The sequence below is a fragment of the Dipteris shenzhenensis genome, chromosome 15 (genome assembly GCF_047967505.1).
Source record: "Dipteris shenzhenensis isolate YYH24624 ecotype China chromosome 15, Dip_SZ_1.0, whole genome shotgun sequence".
Classification (NCBI taxonomy): domain Eukaryota; kingdom Viridiplantae; phylum Streptophyta; class Polypodiopsida; order Gleicheniales; family Dipteridaceae; genus Dipteris; species Dipteris shenzhenensis.
This window is the reverse complement of record NC_141610.1, coordinates 47212436-47230840: the sequence shown is the minus strand read 5'-3', so window position 1 is coordinate 47230840 and position 18405 is coordinate 47212436. Positions and strand designations below refer to the sequence as shown.

Genomic DNA, 18405 nt, shown 5'->3' with positions numbered 1-18405 from the left:
TACAGAAAGGGCATGCAAGAAAAGAAACACAGAGGCTGACTCTTCACATGAAGCTGTTAGTTACTAGGTTATGTTATTTTTACAAATTGTTGCAATTAGATGTTGTCTTGATTGAATTGCTATAGCTGTAAGGATTATATGGAGTCCTACTAACTTTAAGGGACTTCATCTCACAAAGTTATGGACGGCTTTTAAGCAACTAGACAAAACCTTTGAAATTGGAATGAGAGCCCTTAGAGGGCTATTTTTAATTAGTAGAATAGTGTCCATATTGAGCCGTATATTGTGATAATTATACTATGCTATTTGTTTTCTGGCTTGTTTGTGAGAGACATGAGTGAAAAAGTTTCTTTGACAAGTTGTAATTTGGATGAAGAGAGCACGGGTACGGAGTTATGGAGGCAATGTGGCGAAGCCAAGAGAAGGTTATTGGGTATGAAAAGTCCTCAATAGAGTCAAAGAACTGTATAGGCTGTTAGAAACATGGTGAAGAGAGAGAGAGAGAGAGAGAGAGAGAGAGAGAGAGTTAGGGTGTGAGGAAATAATGCTCAAATGAAGACATAATGAAAGGCTCTCATTCATTCATCAAGTGTGACAAGATAAGTGAAGTACAAGCCTTATGTAGGCTACTCACACACACTCTAGCACCTAGTGCATATGGGATAAGTCCCATGATGACACGTGGCACTCACATAAGACTCACACATAAACTAGTACTAGATCACCTAGTACTATACACTAACACACTCTTTGACTATGATATTTCCAACACCCCCCTTCAGAGCAAAGATGTGTGAGACCCAACACGCAAGAGTAGACCGATCCCCCCTCCACTGCAATACTGCAAAGAGCAAGTCCAACTATCCAACACCTCTCGTGTGATAGTGACTTCTCTGTCAGCTTGCAACCGGCAAGGGCAAACCATCACTCGTCATCCCCCCTTACTTTGAACTGGGTGGTCAATACCATCAACCAAAGTAAAACACAATACAATCATTTTTGGGAGACAACCCAGGGCAAAGGACCTCTTATTGACTCTTCAAACATTCATTTTAGAGGGACTACTCAAGGAAGAGAACCTTTAACTCAAACATAGAAATATTTTCATTCATTTTATGCATAGCAAGGACAGAGAGCCCATGATCCCGAAGTAGCTACCGCACAAGAGTGTGCACATTCTGATGAGAAGAGGTATGTCAGTGAAGAACTATGCCCTCGAATGATGTGTCGATGAAGGCCATAGGAGCAGCTACCAAGGGACATCATGTCATGACTCTCAATGTGCCGATCGGAGAGTCACCGAATATTACGAAGATCTTCAAATTCGAGCAATTATGCCTAAAGGAGGCAAAATGCCCAAATGAATGTACAAGATAGTAATGAAATTACATGAATTTTGAGGAATCCCCAAATGTCTACATGCAGGGGACTTCAATACAGCTCAGGGGATGCAAAAAACAGAAATGCCCTAAAATTTGAAAAATAGGGTTTAGCAGAAAATTAGGGTTTGGAAAATTTTGGGGCTTTTCAAATTTTCTTGCAGGAGAGTGTTCTTGTAACACTCAGGAGCCCTCAAATCATAAAAGCCCTAAAAATTTTGGAAGATCTGAGCAGATATTGCAAAAATTGACTTTTAGGGTTTTGGGGCAGTTAAGAGGTCCGAAATAAACAAAGCGGTAGCTGTAGATGCTCCAAATGTGAAGGTAGGTGTGGAAATCTGTAAGGTTGCTCAGCAAGGCACCCCGAATTGCTGCAGCAGATCACCAAGCTGAAAGTTGGCTGGTATTTGTATGCTGGAGCGCTGGAAATAGGACTCTGTCAAAGGCGGATATGCAGCAGCAGCCCAGAGACGCTGATTTCGGTGATGGAGAGCTCCAAACTGTCCTTGGGGAACCACACGTACAGGCGCCTCTTGCAGGAAGTGCCGACCAGCTAGCTTACAGGGTGCCAAACCTGCCTAGAGCAACTCGAGGACAGCTCCTAGACAGTGTGGATAGGAGCGGCAGGCTATGGAGGAAAAAACAGAAGCAAATGGCTGAAAAAGGAGGCGGAATAGAGTTAGCTGAGCAGGCAGGAAAAGGCAGAGGTGGCTCATGGACAGGCTTTAAACAGCTGCAAACAGCAGGGAATGGAGTCGAAACAGGGTGAAAAACAGGCAGAAAGATATGATAACAGAGGTGGCTGCAAGAGGAGAGACAATGGAGAGCTGTGGTGCAGAAACCCTAGGCGGCAGCAGGCTGTAGAAAAGGCTGAAGCAGATTTAGGGTTTCGAATTAGGGTTAGGTCTAGGATGACGTGGCAGCTATGGCTATGGCAGGGCTAACCTGGCTCTGATACCATGTTAGAAACATGGAGAGAGAGAGAGAGAGAGAGAGAGAGAGAGAGAGAGAGAGAGAGAGGGTGTGAGGAAATAATGCTCAAATGAAGACATAATGAAAGGTGCTCATTCATTCATCAAGTGTGACAAGACAAGTGAAGTACAAGCCTTATATAGGCTACTCACACACACTCTAGCACCTAGTGCATATGGGATAAGTCCCATGATGACACGTGGCACTCACACAAGACTCACACATAAACTAGTACTAGATCACCTAGTACTACACACTAACACACTCTTTGACTATGATATCTCCAACATAGGCTACATGGAAAACTCGTCCGTGTCCTTTAGTTTGTATGTGAAGAAGGCAAGACTCTAGAGCTGCAAGGCTGTAGTTGTATTTTCCTTTTTCTTTCCCCTTTGTGGTTCGTGCGGATGTATGGGCAAATCGTGAAAATACACACTCAGAGGGACAACTGGATCGTAAAACAGTGAATCTTCCAGAGTAATAGAACAATGAATCTGCCAGAATAATATATGGAAGGATCATTGCTGTATGAGCCTCTTGAAGGATGGTGTGGTCATCTCAAGACGCTGTTCTTTAGTGTTTTTGTGGGGGGGGGGGGGGGGCTTCATTTGCAAATTGGATCCAATGTCATCATGGTCTCGGGATGAGGGAACATCACTCACCACAAATAACTAACGACTTGCAGTGTGAGTATTTGGTGCAGACTTAAGCAATCATTGGATGTTGCAGGCCCAGAATTACACGTCACACAGACTTAAGCTGCAATTGAAGAATTCAGCCTTATAATTGGGGGATGTGTGGGCAAATTCTGAAAGTACACACCCAGAGGGAGAACTAAATCAGGGACAAAGACATTACTGAGGATGTGCATGTTAGCCTAGCCTTCTTAGAAACTGTAAAATGGTGAATCTGTCAGGGTAATAAGATGGTGAATTTGCCAAAGTAACATATGGCGAAGAGCCTTTTGAAACTGAGATAGTGGGGTCACTCAAGATGCCCTTCTTCAATATTTTTTTCTGTTTTGGGCTCATTTTCAGATAAATGTACTAGACTGTCTAGAGGCATTGGACGATGTGTGTGTTATAAAACCAGGAAAGTCGTTAATCTGCAAGAGTGACATACGGAAGAATGATGGTAGTTTGATGAGCATCATGTAATGCTGCGGATAGTTGGTCACCGCAAGATCCCCTCCTTCAGGAATTCAGTCTGTTTTGTACTGTCAGATAAATATTGCAGACTATATAGAACCACTGGGTGATTAGGGTGTTTCCATCCCAGCAAAGCAATGATTGTAGATTTGTCCAGTTCTACTGAATGCTATTCTTTCAGATGACCCTATCCCCTCTCTTTTTGTGAAGCAGAAAATAAACAAAGAGAGGGTAAGCAAACCAAATGTAATGTTTGATTTTTTATATGCTAACAGTGCTGTTGTTGTGTTTCAGGTAGGCATGTCAATAGACCCCAAACTATTCACTGCAAAGTTTTCTGTGATTCTTGGAGCATTAAGTCTTTTACTTTTAGGCAAGACTTTCCTTGTGGCTTCAGTAGGCCGGCTTTTTGGGCTTTCTACTATTGCTGCTGTTCGAGCTGGACTGCTGCTTGCTCCAGGTGGCGAATTTGCTTTTGTTGCCTTTGGCGAAGCTGTGAATCAGGCAGGTTTAATACGCAGAACCTCCATTTGTTATAAGCATGACTGTTCAGGGCTCCTTAAGGAATGGTTCAACCTAGTTTTAAACTCTCGTACCCTATTGAATAATGGCAAACAAATGCTGTCTTGTATGAATACAAAGCCAGTTCCGTATTGTTGATAAAATATAAAGAGATTCTTTTTATCTGATGGGATTTTCTGGGATTAAGATCATAGAAATTTTTGTCTGCTTTCTCAGATAGGTTTGAAGTTTTTGATAATTCCTCAATGCACCTGCACCTCTTTCTTCTTGTTCATTTTTATAATTTCAACTAACGACAATATTTCATATGACTAAGAAACTCACTTCTTTTTTGTGGGAATCGCCTCAAGCTGTGGCCAGCAGAAATGGTGACGTCTCTATAGTCTTAATGATGTGTAGGCTCTTTCAGCTGCTGTGGGCCTCTTTGCTCAGAAGAATGATAAAAGACAATTGTAGGTGTGATGAAGAGATTGGAGACCTTGTACTAGCCTACTTCTTGATTGCAGGCGTTCCCATGAGCTGATGATTCATTAATTGTGAGAGATGGAGATGGTGGAGAGAACAAAAATGCGGAGCTCTGTTGAAAAAGTGAAGTTGCAGGAATGAGAGTACAGGCTGTCAGTGTTGACAAAGCCCTAAAACCTTATGTTAATGCACACAAGGGTTAAAACTCACACAAACCTAAACTCAATCACTAGTTGTGGTTATGCAGTGACAAGTCTTGTTGTACAAGGTCTGATCTCAATCACCAAAAGGAAGTACGCCCAAAGCTTTTGCGGAAAGCTTCAAACTTTTCTCTAAATAGAGCCTTGGTGAACAGATCTATAATTGATGTGTAGGATAGTAGATCAAATTACCAAGCCCGCGTGTTTCAGCCATAAAGTGCCTTGTGCAACTTGCTTACTTTGTCTTCCTGACCAAGCCTCTGAAAACCAATAGACTTCTTCCTGCCAGTCCCCTTTAAGAAGTCTGTTTTGATATCCAACTGATGTACATTCCACCGAAAATGAGCAGCAAATGAAACAACACATCTGATGGTGGTCATCCTGGAGAGGGGCACAGGTTTCAGCAACCTATCCCAACCTATCCCGTTTGCTGAGAATAGCCCTTGGCATCCAATTTTGCTTATACTTGTCAATGCTACCATCAGATTTTCCATTGATTTTGTACACCCACTTGGTCCCAATACCTTTCTTTGCTATGGGAGTTCTCATGTATTGTTCTTCATGATAGAGTCCAATTCTGACTTCATGGCCCTCATCCAATGCTCACTGCCTTGAGCATCTTCACAACTGTTGGGTTCATCTGTATCATACATTGAACTCGTCCAAGCTGAATCAGCAAAGTTTGCTCCCCCTGTTCCTCTTGAACCAGCTCTGCTCCTACTGGAGAGACCGGCTTAAAGTCAGCTCTCCTTCAGGGTTGGTAGCAGCCATCTAGGGACTGTTCTAGCTTGCTGTGAAGCAGCTCTCTCCTCTATGACAATCTCTTGTACATCCTCATGTGTGATAGGTTGATCATGACCTTATTTGGAGCATCCAAAGGTATTGTGGATTAGTATGTGCAGGTTGAATATTCTGTCTTCTGTTGTCTGCTCTAAGGTGCCTTCAACTGCCAGGGGAGCAACCCTTCAAGCACATTTTGAGAACCTGGATGCAACTGTCTATCAAACTCAGTCATGGACTGATCTGAGTTTTCTGCGAAAATCACGTCGGCTGACAAAAATCCTTCTTGTTTGAGGTTTGGAGGTACTGTAAGCTTTGCTGTCATTGCTGTGGCTAACAAACTTGGGGTTAATGGCCTTATCATCTAGCTTGCTTCTTAGCTGACTAGGCATATGTGCCTAAGCTTTGCAGCCAAACACCTTGGGTTTCCTATTATACCAAGCCTCAAATGGAGTCACAGTTTTCAAAGTCTTGGTTGGGCATCTATTCAAAATGTGTGTTACACACATTAGTGCCTCCATCCAAAATTTGTGCAGCAACCTTCACCCTTTGATCATGCATCTGGTCAATCCTTCTCTCCTTCAAGAAATCTTTGAAAGCATCTGATATATACTCCCCGCCTCTGTTCGTTCTCAAAGTCTGTTCTGTGCGCTTAGACTGATTCTCCGCCATTGCAAGAAACTGCTTAGCACTAAAAGACATCTGATTTTTCTTGTAGGGGATTTCCCATGAGAATCTGGAAAAATCATCTATGAAGATAACAAAATACAGATGCTATTCCAAGATGGTGTCCTCATGGACCACATGCGTCAGTGTGTATGAGCTGCAATTTCCTTCCAGCTCTAATAGGTCCATCTCTAGGAAAGGCATTCCTCTGCATCTTTCCCAATATGCACCCTTCCTATGAATAAGAAATTCATTCTTCTGCATCTTTCCCAATATGCATAGGAAAGGCATTCCTATATATCTTCCCAATATACAGACATGTGCATTAGACATACTGCTGTCATGTTTGTCCATCTTTGTACAAAACCTGATTTGAAGTGCATGTAGTGACATTTCTGATAGTCCTTTACTCTATCCTTGACAATGCTCTTATCATCTTCAAAAATCACAGCAAGGCCTCTTTTTCCAAAAGAGGACCCTGACAGCTCATTCTTCTTAATCCCTAGCACATACAGGACATCTAGAAGGCATAATCAGTCCCATCAACTCATGACAAGAGAATCTTTCCAACTCCCTTTACAAGGTATGAAGAATTGTTGGCACAAGACACTCCTTTGCGAACTGGAGCAGGCTGTAAATCCTACCAATAAATACTTCCTAGCAGCAATGTGCTTCAAAGCACCACTATCAAAGTAAGAATTTGTAGCTGAAGCGTCTCATAGTGAGTGAGGCAATCTCATGATTGGCATCACACTTGCCACCATAATTGCATACCAAAAAGGACAAATCTTTAGTCACAAAGTTTGGTGAACCAGTACCCTCGTTCATGTGATGCATTGGAATTGTAAGCCTCTTTCCCATGTCCTTCTTTTTCCTTTCTTTCTCCAACGGTCAACCTCTTCCTGCACTCATTGATGTTGTGTCCAAGCTTCTTGCAATAATGGCATTTATCCTTCTTTTTGGGATGACGTGTGCATTTCTTTTGATTTCTTTGATGGCTGGGCTGAAGTAGTCTTGGACTGAGAGCCATCAAAGTGAGGCTTGTTTCTGCCTTTAGCCAACAAGGCTTGATCCCCATCATGCACATCAATAGACACATTTTTCCTTGTCTATGCTTTGGCAGTAACAACCCCACTAGTACAATTGCACTTATGAGGGATTGTATGAACAGCTCTGCACAGTGTGCACACCTAAAAATGCAGAAAATTTAGTGAAAACACATCAAGCAGCTCCAAAAAATCGTCAAAGTTGGGATAGAGGTTGGAGAGCAGCTTTTGCAGTGATTTCAGTGCCAGAATTGGTGTCAAATGACCATACCTCAAATCTGCAGGACCGTCCTCGAAAACAGCAGCAAAACCTAAAAAACAGCACCTGAAGTAGTCGCAGGGCTGCACTTGAACAGGCGCACAGCTCCGTACATCAGGTTAAATGAGGCGGCTACAGGAAAACCTGCCGATTGAGGGTATATGAAGAGGTTTAACGCGACAACTCCTCCCTCAGGCTGGGAATAAAGGGGGAGTGCAATGGCAAGCACACATGCAGGTTGTGATACCAGATGTGAGGGATGTAGATGGTGGAGAGAGCAAAAACGTGAGTACAAGGGGTTGTCATCAGGAAAAAATTCTTAAACCGTAGGTTGACCCCACAAGGGTTAAAAAGCCACTACCTTAAACATTACAATATTTCCAACAATAATACCCCCCTTCCCCTTCGGACATTCATGAAGACTTCACCAGAATAGGGAGCCCTGCCTATGCATCAACATCTTGCTCGTTTGTACGCTTGTGGCGAAAATGATAAACAGTAAAAATTGTTTTACACTTTTCCTTTCGACGTGACTGTTCTCAGAGAACATATTTCTTGCCATACAAAGGAAGATGCAAATTTTATCTGGTGAAATTTTGTTTTACAATGTGACATCTGTTTATGTTTTTCCGGTGTCTTTTCTTAGGAGGTAATTGATGGGAGGGATTAAAAAAACACATGGAAAGTTTGTCTCAATCGAGAGGTGGTGGCTTGAATAAAAAACTGTCATGCAGCAGTTTGACCTTCACTATTGACAAACCGAATTGTGGTCTCTCATTTCAAGTATTTTGTTTTACGAAGAAAAAGAAAAGAAAGCAATTGAAAATTATACAAAGAATGAGCTACTCGTAAGGTGTCGTGAAGGATTATTTGCACTGCGACCTGTCTCCTTGGGTCTCAGCTCATTGCCTAGGGTGCCCCAGAAGAAGGTGCTAACTAGGGTGCTGGACTATACAGTAACCAACCGATTCCTCGAATTGTGAATATACCCATCTCTTGGTGGTCTTCTTGAAACCATCAATACCTTGCTCCCAGAGCGGGCAAGGTATAGATAGTATCAAACCAAATATTGACAAATTCTGATAGCAGGATGAACATGCCATTCCCACATCACCATGCTCCAATGTTAAATTCCCTCCTGCCAAGCCTTTGGAATGGCTGCATCAATCTCCTCAATCTTGTGAGCTGCTCCTTGTATATGTGCCAATGCTTGCCTTGCCGATGCGATATCCGGTTCATTTGCCCATGGACCTAGCGAGTCCAGTATCCCATAATGCCCAGCTGACATGTGTCCAGTGCCCAAGCGTGAGACTATCCCGATCACATGCCTCTCCTCTGCGTGCCAAGTAAGGCTGGTTCTCTATTCCTCCCTGCACTGAGGGTTGGCACCGATGAGACCCATTGAAAGTTGTCGCTAGACCCTCATCAAGCTCCTCATCAAACAAGAGAACCCCTCCCAATCAGGTGGTTTGTAGTTTATCAATACAACAACTAGTGACCATTAAATTGGATGGCAATGGTTGAAAAATCTTAGTGCCTTCTTGATCTTATATTTCATGGTAAACAAGAATGTAGCACCCTTCAATGGCCCCAACTAGGTATGAGGTATTCTTAATGTTTGCAGAAAGTAGAACTAAAATCACAAATGGTGGTAAATTGTATTTGTCAGCTTTAGCGGACTTTAATACAATCATATCATTAACCCCATTTTATTTTGTTGCATGCAGCGGATCATGACTCCACAAATGTCTTCATTATTATTTCTAGTTGTGGGTTTGTCAATGGCTTCTACACCTTGGCTAGGAGCTCTTGGCCAATTCATTGCATCTCGCTTTGAGCAGCAGGATGTACGCAGCTTGCTTCCAGCAGAAAGTGAGGTAATTGATAAGATCATTGTACCTTTTGAATACAATTGATCCATCCCTGTTTTACTCAATGTCAAGGTAGTTGCATGTTTCACACGATAACATACCATGACACCTGTTCATCCTTGTAGACTGATGATTTACAAGATCACATTATCATCTGCGGATTCGGTCGTGTGGGACAGGTGTGAATTTGTTTTTCGTTAATATTTCTACTGTAAAGTTAAAAGTTTCAAGCCTCACTGTGGATTTAATTAGTGGAGTCTTCTCCAGCTTGTATTTCACTGCACCTCACATCTTTGGTTTGTCTACAGATTATTGCCCAGCTTTTGTCGGAAAGATTGATACCCTTTGTAGCCCTGGATGTAAGAAGGTAAGGTATGCCTATTTAAGAAGTGTTGAATGCTTACTTTCCAGTTCCTAGAGGAGCTACTGTAGGGGCAATTAAACCTTTGGACTCCAAGCATGTGGCACACTCATTTGCCTGCTACTGTGGACTTACTTTTTGGAGCCTTCATATGTTCAGTGAGCGTGTCAGTGTTGGACGTGCTCTTGATCTACCTGTCTATTTTGGGGATGCAGGCAGTAAAGAGGTGTGTTGGTGTGCCTTACTGCATTTTCAAATCTCTGATATGTTTTGTCTGTTTAGTTAGTAACCTGTCTCTGTTAATTCAGGTGCTGCACAAGGTTGGTGCAGAGAGGGCATCGTGTGCTGTAATAACATTGGATACTCCAGGTGCTAATTACCGTACCGTATGGGCTCTTAGTAAACATTTCCCCAAGGTGAAAACATTTGTTCGGGCACATGATGTTGACCATGGAATCAACCTTGAGAAAGCAGGCGCTACAGCTGTATGTTTTCTTGGGCTTATGCATGGGTTTTGTCCTTCTACTTTTGAACTCCCAAACTGAATTGAATTCAATATGTGAAACGTTTACACTATGCCTATACAAAGAATTGAGGTTGAACTTGTGCATACTCTGGAAGCTTCATTCATATGTGGGAAGTGTTCCTGTATGGTGACTGATAGTTAGTTGTCGTGGTTTTTGAGTCATCGAGTCTACATTCGTTCCCCATGAATTCAGTTAAGTCATTCATAGTCGTTATGGTTCTCGGTGATAAGTTTAGAGTTCTTGTAGTCGTTGGCTGTGCGTGGCAAGTATCCATAGTTGTGCTCACTTGGAGCAATTTTGAGTTGTTGTAGCCCCTGGTTTTTGTTGAGCAGGAAGATCTTTCAATGAAAAATTAATTTACTGAAGTACTTTGCTGAATTCATGTCAAATAGTACCTTGACACTTCGTGTGTTTACTATTTCTGCTTCTGTAATTTGGCCACGGGCTTCCATTCTTGACCTCTCTGTTGTAATTCTCAGTAGTAGTGGCTAGAGTGTTCGTTTTTGTTTTACAAGGCATGAATTTGCACTAGGCTGTGAACTGTGCGTGTTTCTATTAAGAAGAGAAAGGGCTGCCTTTATCTGCTTTAAGAAGGGGGGATTAAAATTTCTCTGATGGTTGTTTGCTGCTTGCAGCTGAAACACTCAAGAGTTTGTTGGCTGCACTGACATTTTCTGCACACTGGGGCTTTTCAATTTGGCCAGGTTGTTCCAGAGACATTGGAGCCTAGCTTGCAATTGGCAGCAGCAGTTCTGGCCCAGGTAGATACCATTCCAAAACCATAGGGATTCTGCTCCTTAGATGGGGTGGGTAGAGAAGAAACAGTCCACTGCATTGCAGGTTATGGTGTGGAACAACTCAGGGCGTTTTATGGAAACAGAGCTTGAAATTTTATATTAACCTCGCTTGTAGTAAGGTTTCCAATGCTACATACCAAAAGCAATTTAGAGACTCATCAGATTGGATTGTGTTTTTAGGCTTATTGACGTTTTTGGTGCTTTCTTTTTGCATAATTTATTTTGCGTAGGTTAAACTCCCAGCATCGGAGATTGCAGCAACGGTTGATGAGTTTCGGTCCAGACATCTGTCTGAACTCACAGAGGTTTCTTCACATCTGGATTTTCTTGCAACCAGCATTAGTAGGGGAAGAAAGAACATAGAACTGATTCAGGAATATGAAGAAGCCCAAAATATTTCCGAACATAAACATTACTGATTGAAAGAATTTCATTTCTGCTTTTGCTTAAAACAAAGTATTCATACACATACACATGCATGCATGTATGCACATAGTTGCATCCAACTCTTACTTTTAGCAAGTATTTGCCTCCTGGATAGTTGCAGATGAAAAAATTATGTTATGGTGAAGTATAATCGTGCAATCTCAAATAACCGCATTTTGTGACATTCTTGCAGCTCTCTGAGTTGAGTGGAACATCGCTTGGGTATGGATTCTCACGTATCATGGGGAAACCAAAAGTGCAAACTGAACCTTTCATAAAAGGGAAGGCAGATGACGACGTAGCTGGTGAGGCACGACAGGAGGTTCTGGTAGTTCCATAAAATGAATCTCACCATGCTCGGCTATTAGCTACGACATTTCACTGCTACTTAAGACATTGGATTGCTCACTACACAAGCAGTCACTCTTGCAGACCCCAGGGAAAGGTAAAAATAGGGAGGAATTGAACAAACTGATAGGTGACCAAGGCAGGTTTGCTTACCAGTTCTGCGGTAAGTCCCTGTGAGAGTGGAACAGGTATTATTGGGTCTTGTCAACTCACTACAATTGTGAGAATTGTATGGAGAGGGCTTCTCTCATTGCTGTACAGATAAGTTCCCACACATGTAATCTAGAGGGTATGGGTAGTGCAATTTATCCACACCCAATTCTTAATTATCTGACAAAATGATCAGAACACTGGCAAGCAATTGTAAACAGTGCTTCATTCTCAAATTATAGTCAAAATTTATTCATATGGATAACATTTCTTAAGATGAATGAGCAATCCTCATCTCTGATGGGTTTTGTTTCTTGATTTTTTTGTTTTGTTTTGAGAGCCGGCTTTGCTGTGTGAGGCTTTTAAACATGATTATTTGTACTAATTGTGTTTGAGGCTCTGAATTAGCTTACATTTTTAAATGAGCACGAATTTTTGTAACGATACGTGTTAAGATCCAAACCAATTGTACTTGCAACAACCTGCAGGTGTCAGAAAAAAATCACCTCCCAGCTAACTACACCCTACATACACGCTTTTTTCAGAGCCTTCATAATTGTCGACTACATTCAATGGTGACAATCTAATATTTCCCTTCGCAACGTGGATCAAGATATACCCTAATTCCCTCGAAGACTGTTTCTATTCCTAGCTACTTGCTAGGTACTAATCCCTCCCCATGCATTTATAAACCTTAGTCCCTTTTTGTCTTAACTTACATTCTTGCCCCTAGACACATGACGAAAAATTTAAACACAATATAACCGGCTATTTATGTTTCTATACATCACCAAGGTGTACTCTCTATTACCGATGATCTGAGGTTCTGTTACTTTCCATTTGGAACATTTAAACACAATATAACTGACTATTTATGTTTACATACATTACCAAGGCCTCTCTATGTACTTTCTATTACTGATGATCTAAGGTTTTGGGACTTTCCATTTGGAACATAACATTCCTTCCTTCTTTATGCAATAATGTCCTTGATGATGAAATTTGGGAATGCTCTCCTTATTGGTAGACAGTTTTCTAGGTAGCCTTAAGTAGATGAAGACCATGTCAAGTAATCAATAGTGTAGGTGTCTTTCGGTCTCGAACCATCATGTGGGCTTGCCTATTGCATTTTCTTCTAGCTTTTCTAATATAACAATTCCATCAATTCACAAATGACTTGGTTGGAAAAGTCGTTTTCAACAAAGACACATGAGACTGTGGATGCACCATGCATTTTGTGGTACTTCTAATCGATATGTAACCTTTCCTATTCTCTTTAAAACGAGTACAATCCACAGTATTGAGGTGATGTATTAACGCATTGTCTTGTAGCAAAGGACACTCTGTTCAAGGGGATCTTTTGAAAAACTCTCGTCTTCAAATTTTCTAGAAGTGTCTTTCTCATTTGAAGTTTGCCATGTTTGGCGGAGGTTATTAACTTGGGAAGCTCTAGCATACTCTACATCTAGATTACGTAATTTTAAGCACTTGGTACTTTTTGTGGAACTCCAATTTAGCTGGATTAGTTGGTCTAAATCCATAATTCAGCTCAAAAGGACTCATCTATCTGGATGAATGCTTTTTGTCATTAAAGGTAAATTCCAATAATGGCAACCACTTATTTTCAGAATATTGCCTTACTGAAACATATGCTCTTAGTATTTCTTGGTTCACTCTAGATGATCCCCACTAGCTACTCCCAACTTACTTCTAAGTGGGCTAACTAGAGCAGTCCAAAAATGCTTGGTAAATCTCATATCTATGTAATCCATGTGAACGAAATACTTTGCGTAAAAACTAATGTGTTGCTTGTGGGGCACTTACTGACGGTCTAGTCGGAATCAAGTGAGCCGTCTTGGTACGACAGTCAATCACTACAAGGATAGGAGCATACCCTCCTTGTGTCTATTGGCAGATCAACTATAAAGTCTATGAAATGCTCTCCGATCTACTTGATGGTATATCCAATGGCTATAAAAGGCCAAGTGACTTCACTTGTTCTGTTTTACTTGACACCAGAAACATCGTGTGACCATTCAAGACTATGATTTTTTATCTTTGGCCAAAAGAAATCTTGGTGCACAAGCTTGCATGTCTTTTCGGCACCTCGTTGTTCAGCACATGGGTTCTCATGGCACTAATGGATTATCTTTTGCCGGAGATGATTCTGTTTAGGTACTATAATCTTGTCATTTCTGTAAAGCATACCATGCAACTTTATTATCTTGCCTCTTTAGTGTCGAATCTCCATATGGAATTCTTGCATGAGTTCTATCTCCCTAGCTTGGCAGCCACTTAAATCAAGCTGTTTACTAAAATATGTGGAGTATCATGATGACCTAAAGCTCTACACCATATAAATAATGTCTAGATGCTTTAAATGTGTGGATCACAACATACAACTCTTGGTCATGAGTTAGCCAATTCTTCAAAGAAGGTGAAAGTTTCTTTCTTTCGAATGTGATTGGCCCCCCTTCTTGCAATAAAACTACTCTTACCACAATGCCACTTGCTTTGGTTTCTAGGAAAAATGGTATTCTGGGATCAACAATTTTTAACAAAGGTCCTTGGGCTATTGCTCTCTTTATTGTGTCAAATATTTTTTGTTGATTCTTTTTCCAAATGTAAGGTACTTTATCTGAGGTCAACTCAGTCAATGGAGAAACAACATTAAAATGCTATTTGATACCAAACATACCTTAAGAATGATTGCAAAGTTGTGACACTTAGGCACTAGCCACACTAAAATTGCAGCCACATTCTTTGGATCCATTGCAGCCCCATCAGGAGGTACAATGAAACCAAGATATTCAAGCTTAACCGTGCATAGCATAATTTTCTTCTTATTCACATAGAGATTTGCTTGTATCCGGGTACCAAACACTTTTCTCAAATGGTCCCTATGCTTAGCAAGACTTTTTTTGTAAACCAATATATCATAAATAAAATGTACTATAAACTTCCCAATGTAGGGCCCTAGTAAATCCTTCATGAGCATGACAAATGTATCTGGAGCATTTGTAAGCCCAAATGACAATACCAAAAACTCATGTTGACCAAAAGAAAGTTTGTGCACACTCTGAGCATGAATTTTAATCTGATGATAAGCACATTTCAAATCTATATTGCAAAGGTTATAGAGCCATGCAATGCATCCAACAAACCATCATTTCTTGCCATCAGATAGCCATGCTTAGCAATAATATTTTTCAACCAATAGTCGATACACCCTCGGTTGGGTTGCTGAAGAACCTATTGGTGTGTCCATGCATGGCTCAATAAATGCACAACAAAGAAACAAAAGCTCAGGTGGAGTCTTTCAAACATCCATGGTCGAGATAAAAAAGACCTTGAGGAAGATCATGCTCACCTCAAAGAGTATAAAGCACAACATTCAATTCAAATTTGTAGATGTGCTTCTGCCAATCTACCTTAAGATTTCTCTTTAAGTCCCATCAAATTCCAAGAGCTAGAGCTTGGGTTGACTATATTCAATCGTGACTATTCACATTCCACTTTGCAGTTGGATCAAGACATAACCCAATTTCCCTAGAAGACTCTTTTTCTATTCCTAGCAACTTGTTAGGTACTAATCTCCCCCCCCTCCCCCCTCCAAATGCATGTATTAATCGTAGTCTCATCTAGCTTATTAGCCACATTCTTGCCCCTACACAGTTGCCCTTGGACTCGTCATTAACAAAATTAACTTGCATTAATTCTTATGGATGTCCCAAGTGTCTTCTAGCTTCTGAGATGCCATCATCAAATACCTTGACAGATAAATCCTTGACTCGAACCATTGAGACACAATATAACAATCAACTATTCACATTTATATACAGTACCAACAATCTCTTAAGGACTTTCTGTAACCTACGCTATATTCCAATTGCATTGTAACAATAACTTGTAGTCATATTTTCATTTAGCTAGTAAGATTGATCCACGGTTAGGTTTGCTATGTAAGGTGTCCATTTGGCCCAGAAACAATACTTGTGCAGGATACATTCATTTGATACTAAATTTGTCACATAAATTTGCAAAATAATGTAGTGCCATTTGGTTGGAGCTAATTTGTGTATCACTATTGAATTAATAAAGTGCATATTTCCATATGATTGTGACCCTTGGGAGATGTGCCTACAAGTAATCATTTATGATATGATAGCAAGGGGCCAACAAGACATATAGTCTATTAGTACTTTATTTAACTTGGCCATGAAAATAATAGCAAAAAACCACCTTCTGCTCAACTTGCCACATTCACATGAAATGTACCATATCATGTGTTACTCCCAATAGATTTATTGTCGATAGATTTGCCAAACAATGCAGTGCCATTTGGTTTAATCCAAAAAAAGTGTTCAGCGCCAATTCAGTTACTAGTCAAAAGACTATAGTACTTTACTCTCCATGAAGCAAGATTGTAGTAGGCAAAATCTAGAAAATGTGTTTGAAACTCAATGAAACCAAATGTTAATACCAAACTAAAGATAGGAACTGTGGAAGCAACACAAATATCCATGAAAGCCAAAGATGGATGAAAGGAGGGTAAAACTCATGCTCTAATAAGCCCCATGCTTGAAGATCGATCCTCTTTCCATAATTTTCCAAGAAATCTCATTGAAATGTCTCCTCCAAGGTAGATGCACATTGAATCATTGTTTCTTATTGTCATTTGATTGTGTAACAAACTTAGAGGAAGACCCTCAAAGATCTTGTGAATCTTGACTCATATTTTGAAATGGAGAGGGAAACATAGATGAAATGGTTGGATTGTGAAGACGATACACGAGGAAAGCAAGCATGTCACATCTTGCTCAAAAAATTCCAAATTTTTAAAAGAATGAAGATGGAGAGGGAGGGAACTAGTAGCTGAAAAGATGAAAAATTGAGAAATTATGATGCAAAATCCCATTCAAACTTGTGGAGGGACAAAGAAAGAAGGTTCCCACATGAAATAGAGAAGAGGTTTAAAGTGGGATTCTAGAGAGATGGACATGGAAGGGAACCAAAAAGTGAGGGAGAGAGAAGGGGAAAGATGGGAGATGGAAGAAAGAAGGGAGGGTTGGTTTGAAGAGATTTGGTTGCAAATTGCAAGTTTGGCTACACTTTAAAGACATGATAGAGGAGGTGAGGGAAAAAGTGAAAAAAAGGCATCGAACTTTGGGCGATTTGAAAAAAAAAAGATTGGAGAATCATGTCATAGCTGCGGAGCCAATTTTATATCCAAATTCATTTATTGTGTTCTTCCATATCTCTACAATCAATTTCACAAGTTCTTTTTCATAATTGGTTGATATATTCTACTTGTTTCTTGATTGCTATCAACTCATTCTAAGTATTGTAAAATTGTTCTTAGGGTGAAAGTATGGTAAGGTGTCCAAAATAGTAGTATCATAGACATACGCTATAAAATCACAACAACAAAGATTAAAATGGGTTTTAAAAAAACAATCAATGACTTCAAGATTTACTATTACATGTAATCATGACATGGGAAGACATTGGTTTCTCCATGATCCATACACTGCATGGGCACATGTTCTTCATTCTCCTATTTCTCTTTCTGTCTCTCCTTATCTCAATAACCTTTGTCTCCACTATTCTTCTACTATCCTTCTTTGCCTGCACAACTCCCTGTGGTACTATCTATTTTTATGTGATAGAGCATAGATATTTTCCTAGATTGAATTCAAGGTCGTTATGACATTTGGATTTTCAAATCTACCATCCACATTCAATTGCTTAATGCAAGATTTACTTTGGGAATATGTAGATGATTTGTTTTGGTATTTGTTGATGATAATCTAGTGTATTCCAAGAATGACAAGGGTAATGACGAACATCTAAGGAAAGTTCTTGATGTCTTAAGCAAGAATAAACTCCATGCAAGTGCTCTTCTTACACTAAAAACATAAAAATATTTGGGCCTTATGGTGTCCAAAGATGGGGTTAAGGATGGACTTGCAAAAAGTTGAGGCCTTGAGAAATTGGCTAACATTAAGTAATAAGAGAGACACCAAGGGATTCCTAGGGTTAGAAAGTTTTTACAGGAATTTAATTGCAAGACCTATGATTGATCAATTAAAGAAGGGTACAATTGTTTAATGGACTAGTCAATGTGAGGAGATCTTTCAAAAACTCAAGGAAGCCTCGCTACACCTAAACTTCGGGACCACTTTTCTCATTGCCATGGTATTTCCTCCCATGTGCTAAGACCGTAATACTAATTCCAATTTCCATGACAGAGGCCTTCAAGAGAGGGAGTACTAAATATTTTTTTTTTTGGCAAAGGAAAGGACTTTCTATTAATGCTTGAAAAAACCCCATACAAATGAGCTACCGAGGGCTTGGCCAAATGCAAGCACCTAAATGCTAAATTTGCCACGTGTGCAGTTCACACGAGTTAAATTGAGGAGAGGTGCGAGTGGCAGGAACGCCTCCGGTGGCCGTTTGGATCCTCAAATCCTTGTGAGATTTGTTTG

General features: G+C 40.5%; 1 protein-coding gene across 1 annotated transcript in view; it reads left to right on the top strand.

Annotated features, from left to right (window-relative positions):
- LOC147893906 (K(+) efflux antiporter 2, chloroplastic-like) overlaps positions 1-12229 on the top strand; it is a 148476-nt gene extending 136247 nt beyond the window's left edge. Inside the window, exons 12-20 of the mRNA XM_087385467.1 lie at positions 3794-4003; positions 9165-9314; positions 9434-9487; positions 9617-9675; positions 9829-9895; positions 9978-10154; positions 10901-10957; positions 11224-11298; positions 11613-12229. Coding sequence (XP_087241593.1) covers positions 3794-4003; positions 9165-9314; positions 9434-9487; positions 9617-9675; positions 9829-9895; positions 9978-10154; positions 10901-10957; positions 11224-11298; positions 11613-11759 — 996 coding nt within the window. The 3' untranslated portion in view covers positions 11760-12229. The remainder of the gene's footprint in view (positions 1-3793; positions 4004-9164; positions 9315-9433; positions 9488-9616; positions 9676-9828; positions 9896-9977; positions 10155-10900; positions 10958-11223; positions 11299-11612) is intronic.
- Positions 12230-18405: the final 6176 nt, after the last annotated feature.